Here is a 22,167-nt window from a genome sequence, read left to right as displayed (position 1 = left end):
CCCCACTGACTCATATTATCTAATATGTACTCGACAAAATAAATAAATAAATATTTCACTCTGACTCCCTCTCCTTTTGACTTTCCCACGTTCTTTTTGCATCCCCCCCCTCCAATTGCAGATTTTGCAAGGTTCCCTCCCCCCACCCCTTCCAGGGAATCCTGCAATAATGGGGGGAAATGGCTTTTTTTAGAGGAAAATGGCTTTCCACCTCCCTCCTTCTCCAGGGAGGGGGGTATTTTTTAAAAATTTTATATATATATATTTGCATTTTGAAAGGAAGCAGGTTAGGCGCAGGAACCCCCCCTCCCTTCCCCCCCAGGATATAAATATAATGGAAGAAAATAAATTAATAAGGCAACGAGTAGGTCAAAGCATAACCTTCGCTCTTCCTCCTCCGCCCGCTCCCCCCCCCATCCGCTCACCACCACTTACTGCTCCGACAGGCTCCACCTCTATTTAAATTTACCTTCCTTTTCCCCCCTGCCCGCCTCTCCTATTGGCTGATGCGACTGAAGCTGCAGGAGAAGAAACTGCCACACCTCGAAGCGCCGAAACGGGCGATTTTTTTGGCCTCTCTCTCTTCCCTTCCCCTCCCTCCCTCCCGCCCGTTTCAGGAGGGCAGCATGGAGCCTCCTCGTCCGGCTTTGGCTCCGCCCCTGCCCCTCCTCCTCCTGCCCCCCCTCCTCTCGCGAGAGACGGAGAAGGCAGACCTCCCGCCTTCCCCCACCCACCGCCCCGACCAACCGCTCGCCGGGCTCCGCCTCCCGGCCTCCCAAACCCCGCCCTCTTTCGATTCGACTAACTGCTCTTTCAGGGCGTGCCTCGGCTGAAGTTGTCACCTCTGCCACAAGCTCCGCCCCTTTTCTTTTTTATGTAAATGAACCGTGCGTGGCCCGCCCCTTCCTTGGCCTTCCCCTTCTCTTTTTTCCGCCGCGGGCTCAAATCGAAGAAAGGAGGGTGGAAGAGCGTTTCCTTTATATAGATAAGGCCGGAAAGAGGCTCCGGCTTGCGGCCTTCTGCGCATGCGCGAGAAGGAACGCTTGACGCGCAGTGGAACCCGCAAGCCCATTCCCCGCCTTTCTTTCTTGGAAACTGTCACAAATAGCCCCTGCCGCCGGCGCAGCGAATAAGACGCTGAGGTTTTGCGCATGCTCAGTAAGCCGTTTCTTCCGCCTCGAGAAAATAGTTCGAGCGGGAAAAGGTGATGAGGCGGCGGCCATCTCGCGCTCGCCCTGAGGCGAGAGTGAATTCGCATAGGTCCGAAACGGGCTGTCTTCGGGATAAAAAAAAAAGGGGGGGCGAAATTGCGTTTCTGAAGAATTTCCTCCTCATCCATTTTAAATAGGAGTTGGTCCTTGCACTTCGTTGGCGTTTTAAACCGTTTTGGTCTCTTATGCAAAAAAAGGTTATGAGGCGACCTTGCCCTCTGAAATATACAGTCCTCGACCACAATGGAGCCCCAAATTTCTGTTGCTAATTGAAACATTTATTAAGTGAATTTTGACCCATTTCTTGCCACGGTTTAAGTGAATCACTGCGGTTATTAAGATAGTAAAACGGTTTTGTTAAAGTGAATCTGGCTTCCCCATTAACTTAACTTGGGGGGGGGGAATGATGTGCGGGGACACTGCAACAGTCACAAATGAATCAAAACTAACTGAATTTTGTTCATGGTGGTGTTGGAAGGAAAGCTCCATCTGGTTCAATTTCAAGCGGGGAGAAAGACGCTGGAAACAAGATGGAGACTGGAGGCTGATTGGAAAGAAAGGTCCATTCATGGGTCAACGACCACCAGTTTGTGGTTTTAGGTCAGCTGAACAATTAGCTAGATGAGTGTCAGGATTTATATACAAGTCCTGAAATGCTGCTGGGTGTGTGTGTGTGTGTGCGCGCGCGCGCGCAAACCAGTGGTGAGATTCAAAAATTTTTACTACTGGTTCTATGGGGGTGGCTTGATGGGCATGGCAGGAAAAGGATACTGTAAAATCTCCATTCCCTCCCCACTCCAGGGGAAGGATACTGCAAAATCTCCATTCCAGTGATGAGTTGCTACTGGTTTGCCCTGGATTGGGCGTACCGGTAATGGCGGGAGGCTCTGCCTATCTGCACATGCGCATGCGCCCACGAGCAAACCTGTAGCAACGGGTTTTGAAACCAGCCTCTGCTCCATTCTCTCCCCACTCCAGGGGAAGGTTACTGCAAAATCTCCATTCCCTCCCCACTCCAGGGGAAGGTTACTGCAAAATCTCCATTTCCTCCGCACTCCAGGGGAAGGATACTGCAAAATCTCCATCCACTCCGCACTCCAGGGGAAGGTTACTGCAAAATCCCCATTTCCTCCCGATCAGCTGGGACTCATGAGGCAGAGAATAGATGGGGGCGGGGCCAGTCAGAGGAGGTATTTGCCGGTTCTCCGAACTACTCAAAATTTTCGCTACCGGTTCTACAGAACTGGTCAGAACCTGCTGAATAGCACTACTGGCAGTGGTGGAATTCAGCCAGTTCACACCACTTCGGGATAACTGGTTGTTAACTTTCTGAGCAGTTTGGCAAACTGGTTGTTAGAAGAAATCATGAGGGCAGAGAACTGGTTGTTAAATTACTTGAATCCCACCACTGACCTCTGGCGCAAACTATCTCCTTAAGTGCTGGCATCTGCTGTGGGCTATTAAGAAAGACTGAGGGCTGCTTTCTGCCTCTAAAATCATATTTCTCCTTTAGGGAAATATAATATTCTGCCTTTTTTTAATATTTCCCAAAATATTTCATGGGGGGGGAGGCTTCCCACAATGGGAATGCTGCAACAGTTGTAAGTGTGAAAAATGGTCATTAAGTCCTTTTTTCACTGCTGTTGTAAATTTTAATGATCACTAAGCAAACTTGTATTGTAAAAGGACTATTTGTACATTAACAATATTTTAAAGAAGATATAATGTATATTCATATCCATATTTTAATGGCTTAACATATACCTATGTTCTCCCCAAAATCAATATTTAAAACAAGGTATATATCTTCTTTCCCCTATAGTTAAGGCATAATGTATGCCTGCTTTCCCCCCAAAAGTATGCCTTATCAATGTTTAAACAGGGAGATATATATCCCCAACCAAATATATCTTATAAATATTTTAAAGGAGGTGAAACGTAAACCTGCTTTGCCCCCAAAATACATATTAATATTTAAAAAAAGCTTGGAGATACACAATGCCAAATCTGGGACCTTTTCTTGCAATTGACTGAGAAATGACACAATAGAACAGAAAAATACCTGTTCCATACAGGTGTTCAGCAAAAGGTAATAAACCTGAATCTGAAATCAAAAGATGGAACGCTGCTTCTACAATTCAAGGTCTTACTGACAGCAAATTGGATACCAGCACTCAGGTAAAACTGAAGGGTTTAATCATTTATGTCCATTTGGAAAGAAAGGTCATACAGGTAATCCTCAATTTAAGACCACATTTCAGCCCAAAATTTCTATTGTTAAGAGGATTGTTAAGTGAGTTTTGCTTCATTTTACAACTTTTCTTGCCACAGTTGTTAAGTGAATCATTACAGTTAAGTTAGTAACCCAGTTGTTAAGTGAATCTGACTTCCGCACTGACTGCTTGTCAGGTTACAAAAAGTGATCACATGACCCTGGGATACTGCAACTGTCATGAGTCAGTTGCCAAGTGTCTCAATTTTGATAACATGACCATGGGGATGCTGCAACAGAACTTAAGTGTGAATAAATGGCATGTCACTTTTTTTAGTGCTGTTATAACTTTGAATAATTACTAAACAAACAGTTGTAAGTCGAGGACTACCTGTATATTATTGCATTCACAATATGGATTAACTTGGCATTAAGCAACTATAGGGTTGAGGTTCTGCTAACAAAACTTGGCTTGTACCTGGACTGCTAGTTAGTACCTAGCTTCTAGCCTGCCCAGTATTTTGCCATTCCATTTGTCACTCCAGGGGTTGTGACAACTCCCTCGTTAATTCCTTCATCTAGCATTTTAGCATCATAAATAAATTGGAAGTGGCATATAACAATGTAAAGCATAATTTTATTTAGAAAAGAAAAACAGCCAAGGGCTGAAGGCCAAAAGTATTTGAAAATTATTTCACCTGTCTCAAAAGTGTCAGTATCTGTGGGAGATATCGGGAGAATTGCAAATAATAGTGAAAGAATTTTTAGTGTTGCCACAAAAGAAACCTTTGTATGTGCATTGTAACATTGCATACATGTATAAAAGGGACTGATCTTATGGAGTGACCTCTGATTCGTCATGTCCCTTTATTTCTAGTGACAATTAGATACCACAATCATGAATGGTTGTAAGTCGAGGATTACCTGTACAGTCTACATTTTATCATTGTGTTTGGCAAGTTTCTGTTGCATAAACACTGGTATTTTTAAATAAATTGTGTTTCAGAACAAATACAACAAATGGGTTGCTTTATTGTATGGCCTTGAAAATGGCACATTATTGTATAATGACTTGGGCATAGTTCCACTGCAACCTACTCGTTGCTGAGGTTATGACCGCAGAAATGAAAACTTTTTTTTTTTAAATTAAAGTTTTTTATTTTTTACAACAAACAAATATAAAAGCCCCTTCAGTCCAATTACAGTGTGTCGGTGGGGTGTTTACATATCTCTTGTGCAATTTCAAGATAAACATCTTTCATTCATCTAATCTTACATTATCTAAATCTCTTAATCAATTTTTAATTAAACCATGGTTATAATAGTTATAACATTTCATGCTCTAATTTCATGTTAATTTCCCCAAATTAGTGCTTTATCTAGTAACATTGTTCATTCCATTCTCCTAATTTAATTCAATTGTTTCTCTTAACAACCTTTTTTAACTCTTTTCTAACATATCTTTCCTTCTAACCATTGATAAAATAAATCCCATATTTTATAATATTGGTTATCTTCTTGTTCTCTAATTTCAAATGTCAATTTATTTTCTACAATGAATAGTAAATTACAACTAAGCTAATGTAGGTAGTAGTTAATCCATTTCCAGAAACCTAAGTAGAACGGCCGCCTTTAATTTTTATACTTTGATTCACCTTCCGTATTCTCAATTGAGGGCCCAAAACCAGCCTAAATATATATGTCAGTTGGGCTGAGTAGAAACAGCAGGTATAAGGAACCTTCAAACCACACCTGATCCTCCAGCACTCATATTCAATTGCACCACTGTAGTATATATTTTTCTAAAATAATAATCAAAACAGGTGCCTTTGTTATTATCAATTTTATGCTTTAATCCCCTACAAAAAATATTGTCCCAACCCACTTGAGTGATAATAGTTTTTATATTTCATAATGTCATAAAAGTTTGTAAACATATCACATTATTGACAAGAAGTCTTATTTTGTTTAAAATAATTCCCTTCCATTTTCTAAAAATCAGAAATGGGGTATTAAATATCCCAGTTAAAAATATATATACTATGCATATATATCACAAACGTAAGGAAAAACACCCAATATTACATAAAGGCATTGCAGCTTTTATCATTTTTATTGGCAATATTTTTGTGCCTTCAAGTCAATGTTCATGTCTGGGGACTGTCTAGATATGTCCTGCAGTTTTGTAAATTACCACCATTTTAAAATTATATTTTTTACTTGTAACATATACATAACTAAACAGTTTGTAAACATATACAAATGCACAATTAACATGGCAGAGAGTGTGCTGCTGTGCACTGTATCAACGTGCATATTTACAAGACCAGTTAAAACATTGGCTAGCAAAAAATGCAGAAGCTGGTTTTTGTTCACAGCATTGATCATACATATACTCTGAGATTCGTTTTTTCTGTGCCGAAATTCCAAATCAGATTTTTTATATGTTGATGAGTGCAGAATGTTCCAACTACTAGGAATATCAGCCCCACCAACAACCAGCTTTATGAATACAAGAATGAGATCAACCACTAAAAAAGAACTAAATGCAATCAAGCAGCTAGCAACAATCCATATACAAAAAGAAAGGTTTGCCATTCGTCGGGACACGGTGTCAATGTACATCTGAGCAACGAAGAGACATATAAAAAGGAGGAAAATGGCCTGTAAAAAGTAGCAGATTATTTTAAGCCACCCTCTTACTGTTGTTCTTTTTCCTAACAAATAGAAACCTACTTGCACACTAGCCATGTAGATAGCAAGGTAACCAATGACAGAAAATATGCCCTCTCTGTTGGCATTTAGAAAACCAGTCCTTGAATCTTGCCCATTGCTTCCATGCAAAATGAACATCTTCAGAGACGTAATCTCAAGAAAGAATTCATAAACCACAGATAACATTACTGCGACTATCCAGGCTTTGTGCACGGGGAATACAGTCAGAAGGAGCGATGCACCCATTCGTATAGCAGCTAAAGTGAAGAAAAAGTTCCAGTGTACACCATACTCAGTGACATGCTCATAATAGTCAGCTGCTTTAACACTCATTAGTCGTCCAAAGCCAAGGAGGAGGAGGGGCCATACCGTCAACAACTGCCTTGTGAGATAAAAGAATTTGTTTTGGGTTGCACCAGGTTTCAGCCGAACTTCTGGACAAACCACACCATTTCCAAAAACAAATATTCCAACTCCCAAGTCCATCACTCCTGTCCCATAAGACTCCGTTTTGGCATATCTCCGGGGATACTGTGGGAAGTCTACAGCCAGGATGCTAATGGAGGTCCATAAATTGATGAACACTCGAAGAGAGGTTATGGCGGGAATGTATTCGGGGTCCAAGTTGGTTCTCAGAAAATCATCTAAGATTTGCTTAAGAGACACTTGGGCATAATTTGTCCGTTTAGTATAAATGACAAAAATCAAGCCTGTGCAGAATGCCATAATGGAGAGGATCACAAAAGGGAGTATGGAAGCTAAAATCGTACAGGTAAGTACTAGAGGGACGATTAAAACAGTGAAGTCTAGAAAAAAATTACCATACATTGAGCATAAAGGTCTTCCATTATGGAGAAAATACAAAATTAGGAGCAGTCCTCTGGTGAGAATACATAATGGTGCAACAGGTATGCTAACAGAAATTTCAAATAACGTCGTTCCATTTAGGTTACTTAGAAAGGCTTCTTTTACCAGCTGCTGTGACATTTTTCAATCTCTGTGAAGTTACATTTAAAACAAAAATCAGAATGTCAAAACAATTAAAACAGAAATCAAAAGCAAGCATCTGGGTTTACTTCCAGATAGATTCCCACCTTTCGGAGACTTCTTTCCAGTTTCTCAACGTACAATAAAGGATTTATTGAACAAAACAATGGACAATACATTTATTTTGGGAACAGTGGATGAAAGATACCAGTTAGCAATAATATATTATCTCCCCAGCTAGTCCTTGGCTTATCATTATAATGAACCCCAGAATTATGACTAAGTCATGCTAGCCATTAATGGGTTCATCATGTGACTGCCCAATTTTATTACTTTTTTTGCTCTGGCTAAACAAATGTGAAAGTCAAAAAGTGAACTATGGTTGTGGTCATTAAACAAATCCATTTGTCCACAATGGGCATTTTTGCCAGCCTGAAAGTTTTAAATTGCAGTCATGGATTGCTACAAATGACCATAAATGCAATCATGCAGAGTGGCCATTTAAATTTCAAATCCGGATTTGTAAGTACCTTTTGGGGAGGTTGTCATAAGTGAATGGTTGCAACCCGACTATTATCTGTAAAGCAAGGCTTATATCCTTATTTTCAACTCAGAATCCTTTGACAAAAGGTGAATCCATGCACAGCTCTCTTGAACCACCCTCCCTTTGTTGAATCCTTTTAGGGTAATTTCTCAATTGGTTCAACTATAATAATAATCCTTAGGTTGGCTTTCTCCATGCTAACTTATACCAGATACAGAGGAACAACTCATAGAATCCCCAACAAGCAGTCATTCCCAGCATATCTGGAAGATCACAGCTTTGAGAAGGTACTGTAGAATTATAGCCATTTGGTAAGAATTGAGGTAGAAAATAGCTTCTAGTGACATATCCAAGCCCATTTTTCTATCATATCCAAATCCTATTTTAATCCACTAATGGCTTTCGACAACCCAAACTATGGATATTCAGCTACACAGTGTCATCATGCAGAATGTATCATTACTTCTTGTCCCTGCTCACTGCCTCTACTTTATGCAGACACCTATGCTGGGTTATGAATTAAAGTTGGATTTCGACATCCCAGCCATTTTATTTCAACATGTCCATAAATAAAAGGATGCCATAACTTGAGACACTTAGATGATGAGAGATCATGTGGTCTTTAACTACTACCTAGGTAGCCCACCACAGATATCCTCTCAGCTGACATCTATTGAATTGGAATGGCACGCAAAACTTTTGCACTGTGTAAGGCATTTCAAGCACTAAAACATCTTTCAACAACTCCCAGATGCGACTAAATGCAACGTGAGTGTGTTTTTTCAGGCAGTCCACTGACCCACTGATGGTCACTTTCTAAAGTTGTCTCTAATAGCCTCCAGATTGGTTGGTTTCAATTCTCAGAATTCTTCAGCAGGGCCATTTTTTAAAAAACTTTTTGAGGATTTAAAGTCCACACATTTTGAGAAGATTGTCTAGGAGGAGCCAAGGGAACAGCACTCACTCATCCTCCCCTCTGCCCAGGGTTGCTGAGCTGAAGGGTTTTTTCCAGCCCCATAAACAATTTTGGGAAGCAGATGAGAAAGATTTGTGCAAGAAGATGTATTCTGACCAAAGGTATTGTGATCCAGAAATGACAATTTACACAGAAGAACAATAGCCCTTCAGTTAATAAAGCTAACCCCCTTTTCCTTCTCATTTTCCATTCATCCCTTGGCGCATTTCTACTCATTACTTCTCCATATAACTACTGGAAGAGAAAATACTATGAGAGAAAGGTAGAGAAGAAGTCTAGCAAAGAAATGTAATAAATGTAATAAAAAACAAGTACTTCTTTGCATAAGCAGATAATTCAAGGAAGATTCATCGCTGTTCTCAGCATGTTTTTTTCTGGCCAGCAGATTCCTTAGAAATTCCTCAGTCTGCTGAAAAACAAAATAGTTATTCTTTGGAATCTACAAATTCAAAGAAATATTGCAATGCATTCTGATTGACAAGGCATGTCGAACATAACAAAACATTGCAGTACAAAATGTGAAGTGCTGCTTTATAGTGTTCAAGTAAACATTAGGTTTATTTAATTCTGTTTATTCCCAAACTGGTCTAGTGTGCTGAAATGTTAATCTCTCTTTTGGACTCATTACTAAATATGAAATTTGGAGTTTAGGTTTTTCTCCCATAAGGGGCAGAAAATAATTAAAATGTCAGTACGCAGAATATTTATGCAATTTGTAAGCCAATCGTGAACACATTTCTTTGAGCTACTGACAATAAAAAATATTTTTAAAACACTAAAATCAAACAAGCAAGTAAGTATTCAATCAGACACTCAATTTCTGTGACAAGAATCACAGAAAATTTAAAATATTTAAAATTAATTTTATAAAATAATTAAATTTAAAATCAAAACCAAATCCCCTTGGAAGCTTCTCTCTAGACAGCGAATGAGTCTGCCCTTCTAAAGCAATTCAAGAAATACGAGCTTACAAATATCCCCAAATTTTGAATATTAATTCAGGCAGGCTAGGAGACGGCAACAGAGAAGAGAGAAAAGTTTAAAAACCAGTTGAACGTTATCCATTTCTTTGCATTTTTCAAAATATTCACCCGGAAATGCTTTGCAAGAATAACTTACATGAGTCACCTGGTAGACCAACTCCTTTTAAAAAAAAACACACAATACTTGAGTTGGTCAAATGATGCAGCTTAGAAGAATTGCCTTTTCAAAAGAATACTGTGTTTGAAAGCTTGGGATACAATTTCTTTTTTTGCTTTCCGCTGCGGACTATTTTAAACTTCCTGCTGTTGCAGCACCGTACACACACACACACAAAGTAAAGAAGGAATCCGTTTCCTAGCGACATTTTCATCAGCAAATATCCTACTAAACCGCAGGGCCTGATTCACCACGCCGTTTGAGCAATGCACGCTCGTTTCCTATTCAAAGTCCAGAGAACTAAAATGATAACGCCAATTTATGTTCTGATGATCTGTACGTGAATTCCTAAGGTTTATTCTAAGCTTGTTAAAACTTCGACCCAAAGCTCTAAATCAGGGGGTCTCCTACCTTGGTCTCTTTAAGACTTGTGGACTTCAACTCCCAGAGTTCCCTCAGCCAGGTTTGCTGAGTCAAAGTTTGCTGACTCTGGGAGTTGAAGTCCACGAGTCTTAAAGGGACCAAGGTTGGAGACCCCTGCTCTAAATCCTTTTTGAGGGGGGGGGCACAGAGAAAGTTTTTTTTAATCCCCAATAGAAAAAAATGCCTTTCCAGTGACATTTATAAAATTTCGAGCAATTTGGGCTATTGCAGGGGTCTCCAACCTTGGTCCCTTTAAGACTTGTGGACTTCAGCAAAGCTGGCTGAGGAATTCTGGGAGTTGAAGTCCCCAAGTCTTAAAGGGACCAAGGTTTGAGACCCTTGGGCTAATGGACCTACAGAAACCACGGTTTTGGTACTTATCCTACCCTGAGTAGCCGCCTCCCTCCTGCCCTTCCTAAACCATCCAAATCCAGCAAATCCTGCGCTTGGCGTCTCCACCCGTTTTCGAAGCGATTCCTTCAGATCAGATTACAGGCGTCGAGTGACACCTTCCCCCTTCCCTAAAGCGAACCCCTTCGAGTAGAAAGCTAGTAGCCCTTTAAGCGAACCCTTTTCATCCAGCTGTTTTATTTATTCCATGGACAGCGCGCGCGAAACATCCTTGCCATGCAAAGAATTGCAGGCAAAAATTACAGGACCGCGTGCAATCTCCCCAAAGCACCGGAGCACGTGATACCGCTCCGGCTCGGCTCTTTCCACGCGGCCACGTGTTGCCTTTTTCCCAGGGGTTGGGTCTTTCAAAGCGGGGGAGTGGAAGTTTAAACTTTGCCCAGTGCAAGACTTTCCCAGCCCCGACTTCCTCCGCAGAAAAACGCACGCCACGCTTGCAAGAGTCCTTTTACTCCGGGGGGGGGGAACACAAAAACGCACGCGGCTTTTTTGGGCTCCGCATCCCGCAGGCGGGACTTTCAATCCCCGGAGCCCAGCCTTTTGGTGATTCAAATCCAGCAGCCTCCGCCTCTTGCTCCTGCCCCGCCTTTGCCTGGACTGGGACTGGGACCAGTAAGGAGCGACCTCAGCCTTCCTTCCCCGGTTGTGGTTAGAGGACATTTCCTTCGGCTTCCCCAGGACCGCCACGAAACTCCGATTCTAGCTTTATCCGCTTTCCATACCTATCTATATGCTGCGGGTGAGTCCGATTGAGCAACACTTCACTCTCTTTTCTCTTACGACCCCCCCTCCCCCGCAATCTCCATAGCTAAATTAAATTAATTAATTAACACTGATTAATTTCCGTCTTGCCCCCCCCCCACAACATGCCGTCAAATCTTTTGAGAAAGAAAAGGAGATCTAAAGGGAGCAAGAGTTCGGCTGCGCATGTACGGAGTTCCTTTTTGCTTCCCAGGGGCCAAGCTAAGCCGTGGGAGGGGAGAAATCTTGGCAGAAGCAGCCGTTGTGTTGGAAAAAGTAGTTGCCAGATTATGTAAGAGGAGAGACAGTAAGAGGCCCGGCTTGCCTTTAATTCCAACATTTGCAAAAAAATAATAATTTTATAGCAAGTTATCCAATAGTAACAATAGGTTATTCTTTTTTTTAAAAAAAAAAAAACAGGTAAGGGCCCTTTTATAGGAAATGATTATCAGTCAATCAGTAGGATTGTAGCTTTCAAACTATATTGGCTTTAGCTCACACATCAGTGGTGGGTTTCAAATTTTTTTACTACCGGTTCTGTGGGTGTGGCTTGGTGGGCGTGGCATGGCATGGCTTGGTGGGCATAGCAGGGGAAGGATACTGTAAAATCTCCATTCCCACCCTACTCCAGAGGAAGGATATTGTAAAATCCCCATTTCCTTCCAATCAGCTGGGACTTGGGAGGCAGAGAATAGATGGGGGTGGGGCCAGTCAGAATTTTTACTACCGGTTCTGTGAATGTGGCTTGGTGGGGGTGGCTTGGTGGGGGTGACAGGAGAAGGATACTGTAAAATCTCCATTCCCACCCTACTCCAGAGGAAGGATATTGTAAAATCCCCATTTCCTCCCAATCATCTGGGATTTGGAAGGCAGAGAATAGATGGTGGAGTGGGGGCAGTCAGAATTTTTACTACCGGTTCTCTGAACTACTCAAAATTTCCGCTACTTCTTCTCCAGAATTGGTCAGAACCTGCTGAAACCCACCTCTGGCTCACATGATACACATAAAAATAAAATTGGCTTTTGGTGTAGTGCATTGGTGAGCCAACCTGAGTATATGTTTGTACGCAAACCTGTTGCAGTCAAACTAAAAGTGCTGGAATTTAAATACCATGTCCAAAATAAGCTCATTCGTTCACAAAATAGTTCCAGTGAATCTGCCTGATAGTTCTTTTGATAAGCACAATGTCGTATTCAACAGAACTTTTTATACTTAAGAATAATCTACCTCCAGCATGTGGAAAACTGAAATATCCTGCTTGGTCAGCCGGTGGTAAATTTTTAAAGTTACAAAGCCAGAGGAAAGTGGCTTTTTTAAAAAATAGAAAAAGATTTATATGAAAAGCCCCATAGATTTCAATAGGACTTTCTTACATTAAAGATTTAGGCTTAATGAAAAGGATGATGAAGGCACCTGGGGAATTTTTAAGGCCCTTTGAGATTGTTACTTGTTTAAAAGTTTGCCTTAACAGGTGAAATGTAAAAATCTTGACGAAACCTTGTTTATGGCTACACATGGTATATGAACCCAATTAAATATATTGTGTTCTATAAATCATGACCATAGTCTCATATTTGCTATCTGGAACGCTCCCACTAAAAATCTGGGACAAAACTCTTCTAACTTCAATCAACTTGTGTTGCCAATCTTGGCTGGGTTGCTTAACAATGGGACCCCAACATCCTACTCAAATCCAGGCCTTGTCGCCATGTCCCTTAGCAATTGGTGGCTTTCTCTACTTATCTTTTTCTTCCTTGATGAATATCCAGTGGGAAAATTTGGTCTAAGGCTACGACTGATCTTCAAAAGAATTATTACTGTGTTTTTGTTTTGACCTTGTGCTACAATGCTGTAGAAGTCTTCTGTGTCCATCAGCTTCTCAATAGATCTATCAAAGTGAAGATTTTTTTTTTCAGTTAAAGAATTTCTACCCAGTGTTTCTACTGCAATTCCATTAAGTCTTATTCATGGGGACTCCCAGAAATGTTGTTGTTGTTGTTAGATGCGAAGTTGTGTCCAACCCATCGCGACCCCATGGACCACGTTCCTCCAGGCCTTCCTGTCCTCTACCATCCTCTGGAGTCCATTTAAGCTCACGCCGACTGCTTCAGTGACTCCATCCAGCCACCTCATTCTCTGTCCTCCCTTTCTTCTTTTTGCCCTCAATCTTTCCCAGCATTAGGCTCTTCTCCAGTGAGTCCAGAAATATTGTTTTCTCTAAATGAAATTCTAATCCGAGGCAGGGGGAAAAAAGACGGCATGCATTAAGAATTAAAGGTTTCTTCTGATTCACGAAGATTGTTTTTATATCCTTAAATCCTGAATTTTGATTGTGTGTTTTGTTTTAAACCAGTCTGGGGTGAGGTCGGAGAAGAAAACTTGTTTACAGCCCTTTGTATGGATTGTAGGTTATCTGAAGGACAGATAAAATTCACAAAAAGCCATAGTACAGTGTATAACAATACACTGTTAAGGCTAGAGTAGCTTTATTGTTATAAACAGTACAGTAGCTTGTTCTTCTTGGCTGTTTTAGGGTTTAGCTTGATTTAAATTAAATTATAAAATCAGAAGCCAGTGCGTGTCGACTTGATTCATTCCCAAGCCAATACTTGAGGTCAGTGTTAATCCATTTCTTTGCACTGTCTGGCTTGGCAAGAGGCAAAGTGGCCACATTTGCATATGGAATAAAGGAATTGGATTCTGGTAATCAAAAATTGCCATGGTAAACCCTAAGGCAGAGTATTTTAATTAATTATAAATTAATTAATTAAGTATATTAATTATTAATCATCTCATCGTTCCCATCACCCTTCTCCTTCCACTTATGACTGTAACTTTGTTGATTGTATTGGTATTGATTGTTTCCTGATTGCTTATTTGTACCCTTTGACTATCATTGAGTGTTTGTAAGTGTTGTACCTTGATGAAAGTATCTTTTCTTTTATGTACACTGAGAGCATATGCACCAAGACAAATTCCTTGTGTGTCCAATCACACTTGGCCAATAAAAAAATTCTGTTCTGTTCTGTTCTATTCTGTATTGTATTGGTTGGCTTTTCAAAACCCAGAAAGTAAAAATTCTTAATATGATTGATAAATTCAACCTTTATGATTTGTACAGCAGATCTTCCCTGTACCTTGGCCATTTATTCCACAAATCAGTATAAACCGTCGTTCAGTTTAAGGCTGATCGGCTATGCTTGATACACTATGCTGATTAATGGATAATATTAAGATTTCCAAAATTATCACTTTTCCAGGATTTGTTCAGCACATGCAACCATAAACATTCTTTCCTATGTTTTACCATATTTATAGGTACACTGTGAGCTTATGCACCGGAGACAAATTCTTTGTGTGTCTGATCACACTTGTCCAATAAAGTATTCTATCCTATCCTATCCTATCCTATCCTATCCTATCCTATCCTATCCTATCCTATCCTATCCTATCCTATCGAATTATATTAGACCAACAAACATTGCTTGGTTCTTAACATAGCATTAAGCTGGAAACTCTCATATACCAAATGGAATGTTTAATTCAATTATGGCTTATATGTCTTCTTTCTTACTTACTTACATACTTAAAAATGGCAATGCAATGCAAAAATGGACATCAAGATCTTTGTGAGCATTTGTCTTCTGGCAGGAATTTGCAGAGGATTTCGTGTTTGCCCAATAATAACAACACCACTGACCTTCCCTTGGCACACAAGCTAAACAGAGTTAGAACCAATGTAGCTTTTGTAAGGGAGACTTTAAGGACTATAATTAAGACTTCTTTTTCTTCTGTTCAATTCTGCCCAATTCTCAGAGGCTACCTGAACAAGTCCCCTGCAGTTTTCTTGGTAAGGTTTTTCAGAAGTTGTTCGCCACTGTTTACTTCCTAGGGCTGAGAGAAAGTGGCTGGCCCAAGGTCACGCAGCTGGCTTTGTGTCCAAAGCAGAACTAGAACTCACCCTCTCCTAGTTTCTAGCCTTCTTTCATGCGGAAGAAGGGAAACTGCTTCTAGGCGGATACCGGTATAAGACTTCTAGGAAAAGAAACGGTTGTTTTTCTACTGCCTTTTCTGCTTAAAATATATGGTAGTAATAAGGGTTTCATTATCATAATGTTAGAAAGAAACTAATCTGAATTGTATTATTGTACAACGTAATTCTTTGTGAAGAGAGGGGGAAGAATCTTAATAGAGAAAACAACAGGAGGCAAAATATAAATGTACTCTATGCATGTAATAAGCAAGCATCTAGTGCAGATGGCTAACCTTTTTGTTGTCACGTGCCGAAAGTGCGTGCGCGCCAATAATGCAATGCATGAGCAACCCCCTCCTGCATGCCCCTAGGCGCATGCGGCGGGGTCAAGTGCACATGCATGGGGGGAAGGGCCAGCACGGTGCGGTGACACACACATGCATAGGGGTACGGGGGGGAGTGGACACACAAGGAATTTGTCTTGGTGCAGATGCTCTCAGTGTACATAAAAGAAAAGATACGTTCATCAAGGTACAACATTTACAACACAAATGATGGTCAATATATCAATATAAATCATAAGGATTGCCAGCAACAAGTTATAGTCATACAGTCATAAGTGGAAAGAGATTGGTGATGGGAACTATGAGAAGATTAATAGTAGTGCAGATTCAGTAAATAGTCTGACAGTGTTGATGGAATTATTTGTTTAGCAGAGTGATGGCCTTCGGGAAAAAACTGTTCTTGTGTCTAGTTGTTCTGGTGTGCAGTGCTCTGTAGCGTCGTTTTGAGGGTAGGAGTTGAAACAGTTTATGTCCAGGATGCGAGGGGTCTGCAGATATTTTCACGGCCCTCTTCTTGATTCGTGCAGTATACAGGTCCATTATATACATTTATATACAAAGTCAACTTATTGCCCCCAACAATCTGGGTCCTCGTTTTACCTACCTTATAAAGGATGGAAGGCTGAGTCAACCTTGGGCCTGGTGGGACTTGAACCTGCAGTAATTGCAAGCAGCTGCTGTTAATAACAGACTGTCTTAGAAGTCTGAGCCACTCAAGGACCTGCATGCGTGGGGGGGGTGCATTCACGGGGGTTGGGGGAGCATGAGCGCACCCCAATAATGCAATACACGCGTGACACCCCCAATTGCCCCCGTGCATGCGTGCGTGACCCCCCCACGCGCCCCCACCCCCCTGTGCATGCAGGTGCAACCCCCCACATGCATGCATGACCCCTGCACATGCACCCCGTCCTTGTGCATGCACGGCAGAGACCCAAAATCCCGCTGGCCAGTGGGAGGCGCATGCACAGTGGAGCTGAGCTGGGCCGACAGCTCGCATGCCGCAGAGAGCGCGAGAGATCTAGCGTATTTTGAAGGCTATTATCTGCCAGTTGCTCTGGAGCGGGATGAAGCTAGCCATCAAAAAGTATTTTTTCAGACTTTTTTCCCCCCTTGTCCTCATAAAACTTTCCACAGACCACACCCATGGAAAATAGTTCTGTCTCCGTTTTCCCTTCAGGCATTCCTCCTCTCTCTGCTAATGCGGGTGTAGCAATCTGGAAAGAGATCTCCTGTATTAGAGAAGAATTATTGGATAATCATCAACTCTGGCAGTCCACGAGGAGTAGCAGTGTGTGTTGTATATTCTGTAAACAGCTGCTTCACAGGTTTCAGGTTAGGATGAACTGGAATAGTTGGTCCTTCCTTTCACAGCATTTACCAAAATACATTGGAAGATTTGGAAGAAAATTAATATAATATATAATATAACAACAGAGTTGGAAGGGACCTTGGAGGCCTTCTAGTCCAACCCCCTGCCCAGGCAGGAAACCCTACACCATCTCAGACAGATGGTTATCCAACATTTTCTTAAAAACTTCCAGTGTTGGAGCATTCACTTCTGCAGGCAAGTCGTTCCACTTATTAATTGTTCTAACTGTCAGGAAATTTCTCCTTAGTTCTAGGTTGCTTCTCTCCTTGATTAGTTTCCACCCATTGCTTCTTGTCCTACCCTCAAGTGCTTTGGAGAACAGCTTGACTCCCTCTTCTTCGGGGCAGCCCTTGAGATATTGGAACACTGCTATCATGTCTCCCCGGTCCTTCTTTTTATTAAACTAAAATTAAAAGTAAATACAATTTATCTGCCAGAAACATGCATAAGGAAAAAACCTGCAGGCTTGAAAAAGCCTGAGGGAGTATAATTTTGATGATTAATCCACAATTAAAACCAAAATTGTTATTAACAGATGAAAATGGTAGGTACCTGGTAGTTGAAATCAAAATGCACGGGATTAATACTAAACAGGTTGTCCTTGACGTAGGACCCCAATTGTGCCAAAATCTCTGTTGCTGAGTGAGACAGTTGTTAAGTGAGTTTTGTCCCATTTTATGACCTGTCTTGCCACAGTTGTTAAGTGAATAAATGTAGTCGTTTAGTTAGTAACCCAGTTGTTAAGTGAATCATTGACTTTTTTTTTTTGTTTACATTTATATCCCGCCCTTCTCCGAAGACTCAGGGCGGCTTACAGTGTGTAAGGCAATAGTCTCATTCTATTTGTATATTTACAAAGTCAACTTATTGCCCCCCCAACAATCTGGGTCCTCATTTTACCTACCTTATAAAGGATGGAAGGCTAAGTCAACCTCGGGCCGGGCTCGAACCTGCAGTAATTGCAGGCTGCTGTGTTCTAATAACAGGCTTCTAACAGCCTGAGCTATCCCGGCCCCGAAGGTCATAAAAGGGGATCACATGACCCCACGACACTGCAACCCTCATAAAGTGTCTGCATTTTGATGACGTGATCATGTGGATGCTACAATAATCGTAGGTTTGAAAAACAGTCACTTTTTTTCAGTGCCCTTAGTTTAGTTTACTTTATTGTCACTGCACCCGGTAATGTTTTAAATTTAGGTTCCTGCAGATGATATCCTGAAGTGTTTGGAATAATACCTCCCTTAAGTTAGTCTCTTCATTCTTCTATCTCTTCTTTTAGGCTAATGGCTTCACCACCCATCACAATGGGGAAGATAATTCTTTGGACAAAGAAATTGAATCTTTTCTGACTGACCAACAACAATTCGCTTGCATCAGTGACCTTACCAAAGTGAATCCTGTAACCACCACAACAGGTAAGAGTTCAAACACTCTTAAAGAAAACAGTTTGCTTCAGAGCTACTCTCATTTTACACACACACATACACAATCAAGTTAACTTGCCTGGTCATGAAAAAAAGTTCTCACTTGAAATCAACAGTTTGCAGTTATAGAGTGTATCGTCTATAATATAATTTGATTTAATAGGCTAGGTCAGGGGTCTGCAAACTTGGCTCTTTTAAGACTTGTGGACTTCAACTCCCAGAGTTCCTCAGCTAGCTTTGCTGGGCTAGGTTGAGGTGAGAAGTTGCCTCTTGTAACATCAGAGATATTTGTCATTTGAACAATAGCATCATGCAGAAATGACAGAATTTACAGATAGACTAAACACCACAATTGAGCCCAAAATTTCTGTTGCTAAGAAAGACGTTTGTTAAGTGAGTTTAGCCCCGTTTTACAGCCTTGCAAGTTGCCAAGTGCCACGTGATCATGGAGATGTTGCAACACTCGTAAATGTGAAAACCACCATAAGTCACTTTTTTCAGTGTTTTAGCGGTCACTAAACGAATGGTTGTAAGTTGAGGACTATCTGTATGTGTTTGCGCATAACACCACTGTTTGATATTATGAATTTGTACACGTGAGCATCAACTCCAGAATTCCCAAGCCAACTTGGCAATTGCTGGGGAATTGAAGCTCGCAAAGTCCAGAGCGAAGTCAGTTTTGTCTGCCCAAAAATACATTAGCAGATGAGGCAGACACTTAATGTTCTGTATTTTGAAAATGGTAACTAAAATAGATCATTCAAAAGAAAACAGGTAGTAAATATTGATAAAATGTTCTGCTATCTTTAGTTTTGAAGTGTCTGCAAGCAAGATATGCTATCGATGTGTTTTATACCAAAGCGGGCTGCAGCCTTGTGGCCATCAACCCCTTCCATCCAGTTCAGTCTCTCTACTCACAGGAGCTCATGAACGAATACCACGCTGTTGCTCGTCTTCAGGTGAGAGGGTATGCCGCAGTGGCTGATTGCTGCCTTTCTGAAAAACCAAACCAAAAAGTTACGCTAGATCCGTGATGGTGAACCTATGGCACGCATGCCACAGGTGGCACGCATAGACATATCAGTGGGCACGTGAGCTCAGCTCCGGCGTGCACTGATTTTCGGGCCTTCTGGGCCCACCAAAAGTAGGGAAACAGGCTGTTTCCTGCCTCTGGAGAGCCACCTGGGCGGGGGACAGCCCCATTTTTTGCTGTCCCAGCCTCCAGAGCCTTTCTAGGAGTCTGGGGAGGGCGAAAACAGCCTTCCCCACCCTCCCGGAGGCCCTCTGGAGGCCAGAAACGGCCCGTTTGCAACTTCTGGTCTGGAAGTTGGCAAACCATCTGTTTCTGGCCTCCGGCGGGATGGGGAAGGCTGTTTTCACCCTCCCCAGACTCCTAGAAAGGCTCTGGAGCCAGGTGAGAGAGAAAAACGGGCCAACCGGGCCATCATGTGCCAAGAGCATATGCACGGGGGCAGGGTGCATATAATTATGAGTGTGGGCATGCACGCACGTGGGGCCCCTCAGCCCCCCCCTTCCTCCTGGCACGCGATGGCAAAAAGGTTAGTCATCACTGCGCTAGATGAATGCTTTTCAATCTTGGCAACTTTTAATATGTGTATGGGGTCCTTGGTGCCCTCTAAGCTTAGCGGTTTTCTTGCAGACGTTTCATTACCAAACTAGGTAAAATCATCAGCTCTAGGATTGGACCCCACAGTTCAACAGAGTATTCTCTTCTATCAGTTAAAGCTGTGTGGACTTCAACTCCAGAATTCCGCAGCCAGCATAAAGCACCAAGCAGAACGTGTGCTATGGCATCATTGCACAAATTATGTAATTTGCAGTTGGTTTTACTTGTTAAATATTTCACATGCTCAATCTTTATTTACTAGTTTGGCTGCTAAGGTTCAAACTAATTTTACTGTGTGGAATTTTACAATGAATAATAATAATAATAACAGCAACAACAACAACAGAGTTGGAAGGGACTTTGGAAGTCTTCTTGTCCAACCCCCTGCCCAGGCAGGAAACCCTACACCACTTCAAACAAATGGTTATCCAACATCTTAAAAATTTCCAGTGTTGGAGCATTCACAACTTCTGGAGGCAAGTTGTTCCACTGGTTAATTGTTCTAACTGTCAGGAAATTTCTCCTTAGTTCTAAGTTGCTTCTCTCTTTGATTAGTTTCCATCCATTGCTTCTTGTTCTACCCTCAAGTGCTTTGGAGAATAGCTTGACTCCCTCTTCTCTGTGGCAACCCCTGAGATATTGGAAGACTGCTATCATCTCTCTCCTAGTCCTTCTTTTCATTAAACTAGACATACCCAGTTCCTGCAACTGTTCTTCTTATGTTTTAGCCTCCAATCCCCTAATCATCTTTGTACAACACCTCAATACAGGCATATAATAAAATGTTTCTAGTACCCTTATTTAAAATAAAGCATTGGACAGAAATATATTCAAATATATATTTGGAATTCGGAAGCAGTGCAGTGCATGGTAGAGGTGATGAGTTAGGAGTGGAGGGACTTAGCTTTTAGTGTTCTCTTAGGAATGAGTTCAGGTCAGTATCTTTTCTTAGCCCTAACTTTGATCCTCTGACAGGCCATCTAATAAACAAAACTACGCCTGCACAATGTGTATTGGTAGCTTCAGTGTAAGAAATCAGTGAGCACAATGTAAAAACAAGCAGATCTTGCAGTGTGGGAAAAATTCAAAGAAAGACTACAACAACAACTACTTAGAAGGAGCTTAGAAACCAGGGCATTGGCAAGAACCAAGGTATGCTTGTGCACATAAACACTCGGTCTATCCTGGCTTTAGTTAATTTTCCAATTCTGGTTCAGTCTACAGGGTTCATATCCAGTTCTGTCCATGAGTTGTGTGTGTATCAAAACAGGCACGACGGCAATTGTGGCACTACTTTCACCCAGGGGTAAAATGCTCCCGGTTTGAACCGGATCGGCCGATCCAGTAGCGATGGTGGCATGTGGGCATGCCCACCCAATGCCCGGTTGCCCACTTCCCCGCTTGCCGCTTCTTTTAAAAAATTCTTTTGAAAGGTAAAAAAAAAAAAAGGCTCTGACGATCCCAGCTGAGCTGCCTGATCGTCAGAGCCTTTTTTTTTTTTACTTTTAAAAGCATTTTTTTTACAACCTATTTCGGCCAATAGGTGTCGTGACCAAGGCCCAAGTAGGTAGTTGGAAACTCAGTCAGTGAAAAAACAAACAAACTTTATTAGAACAGCTGAGAATTAAACTCATTCTCAGCGTAGTCCAAACTAAATCAAAGCAAATTCTTCCCAACACAATTCCTCAGTCTTATCACCAACCTTGGTCTAATTAGGCAAACTGCCAAAGGCCTTTCTTGGCAAAAGTTCAGAAGACGCCGATAAGAAATAAAGGCAGCAAGACAAAGCTATCAACGTTGTTTTCCGGCAAAGAGCCCAAACGCCGTTGCTGGTCTTTTAAGCCTTATGGGAGGAGCCAATCATTTATTGGCCCTACTCCCGAGTCGTCCTCTTTGCTTGAGCTGCTCTTGCCTTCTGGCAGCTCTTCTCATGCGTGCATTAGGAACAGGCTCCTCCTTTTCCTCTGCCTCACTACTGTCAGGCTCTGGAGTCTGCACCTTACTTCCCGATGGCCCTGGCCCCACCTCAACCTCATCGCTGTCCGACTCCGTTGCCAGCTCTG

The 22,167-nt window shown here is 41.7% G+C and overlaps 3 protein-coding genes across 5 annotated transcripts in view; 1 reads left to right on the top strand and 2 right to left on the bottom strand.

The window, feature by feature from the left end:
• GGNBP2 (gametogenetin binding protein 2) overlaps window positions 1-591 on the bottom strand; it is a 68,225-nt gene extending 67,634 nt beyond the window's left edge. The window contains exon 1 of the mRNA XM_058164150.1: window positions 470-591. The gene's annotated coding sequence lies outside the window, so the exon portion shown is untranslated. The remainder of the gene's footprint in view (window positions 1-469) is intronic.
• A 3,964-nt stretch (window positions 592-4,555) lies between these two features.
• Window positions 4,556-10,127, bottom strand: PIGW (phosphatidylinositol glycan anchor biosynthesis class W). Of its 3 annotated transcripts, none has more exons than XM_058164154.1 (3): window positions 9,765-10,127; window positions 8,961-9,054; window positions 4,556-7,135 (listed from the first exon to the last, which is right to left on the bottom strand). In XM_058164154.1, exon 3 carries the CDS (start codon window positions 7,123-7,125, stop codon window positions 5,614-5,616), a length of 1,512 nt encoding a protein of 503 aa, XP_058020137.1. In that variant the 5' UTR covers window positions 7,126-7,135; window positions 8,961-9,054; window positions 9,765-10,127; the 3' UTR covers window positions 4,556-5,613. The 3 variants fall into 3 exon arrangements, with proteins under 3 accessions (XP_058020137.1, XP_058020136.1, XP_058020139.1); XM_058164153.1 differs by having other exon boundaries at window positions 8,961-9,051; XM_058164156.1 differs by lacking the exon at window positions 9,765-10,127 and adding an exon at window positions 9,617-9,727.
• A 379-nt stretch (window positions 10,128-10,506) lies between these two features.
• Window positions 10,507-22,167, top strand: part of MYO19 (myosin XIX) — a 75,044-nt gene continuing 63,383 nt past the window's right edge. Inside the window, exons 1-3 of the mRNA XM_058164162.1 lie at window positions 10,507-11,358; window positions 18,333-18,468; window positions 19,288-19,436. Coding sequence (XP_058020145.1) covers window positions 11,350-11,358; window positions 18,333-18,468; window positions 19,288-19,436 — 294 coding nt within the window. The 5' untranslated portion in view covers window positions 10,507-11,349. The remainder of the gene's footprint in view (window positions 11,359-18,332; window positions 18,469-19,287; window positions 19,437-22,167) is intronic.

Source organism: Ahaetulla prasina, chromosome 1 (genome assembly GCF_028640845.1).
Source record: "Ahaetulla prasina isolate Xishuangbanna chromosome 1, ASM2864084v1, whole genome shotgun sequence".
NCBI lineage: Eukaryota > Metazoa > Chordata > Lepidosauria > Squamata > Colubridae > Ahaetulla > Ahaetulla prasina.
This window is presented reverse-complemented; position numbering and strand designations above follow the sequence as displayed.

Excerpts from the sequence above, each read along its gene's own strand:
- PIGW (XM_058164154.1), bottom strand. The coding sequence starts at position 7,125 with ATGTCACAGCAGCTGGTAAAAGAAGCCTTTCTAAGTAACCTAAATGGA.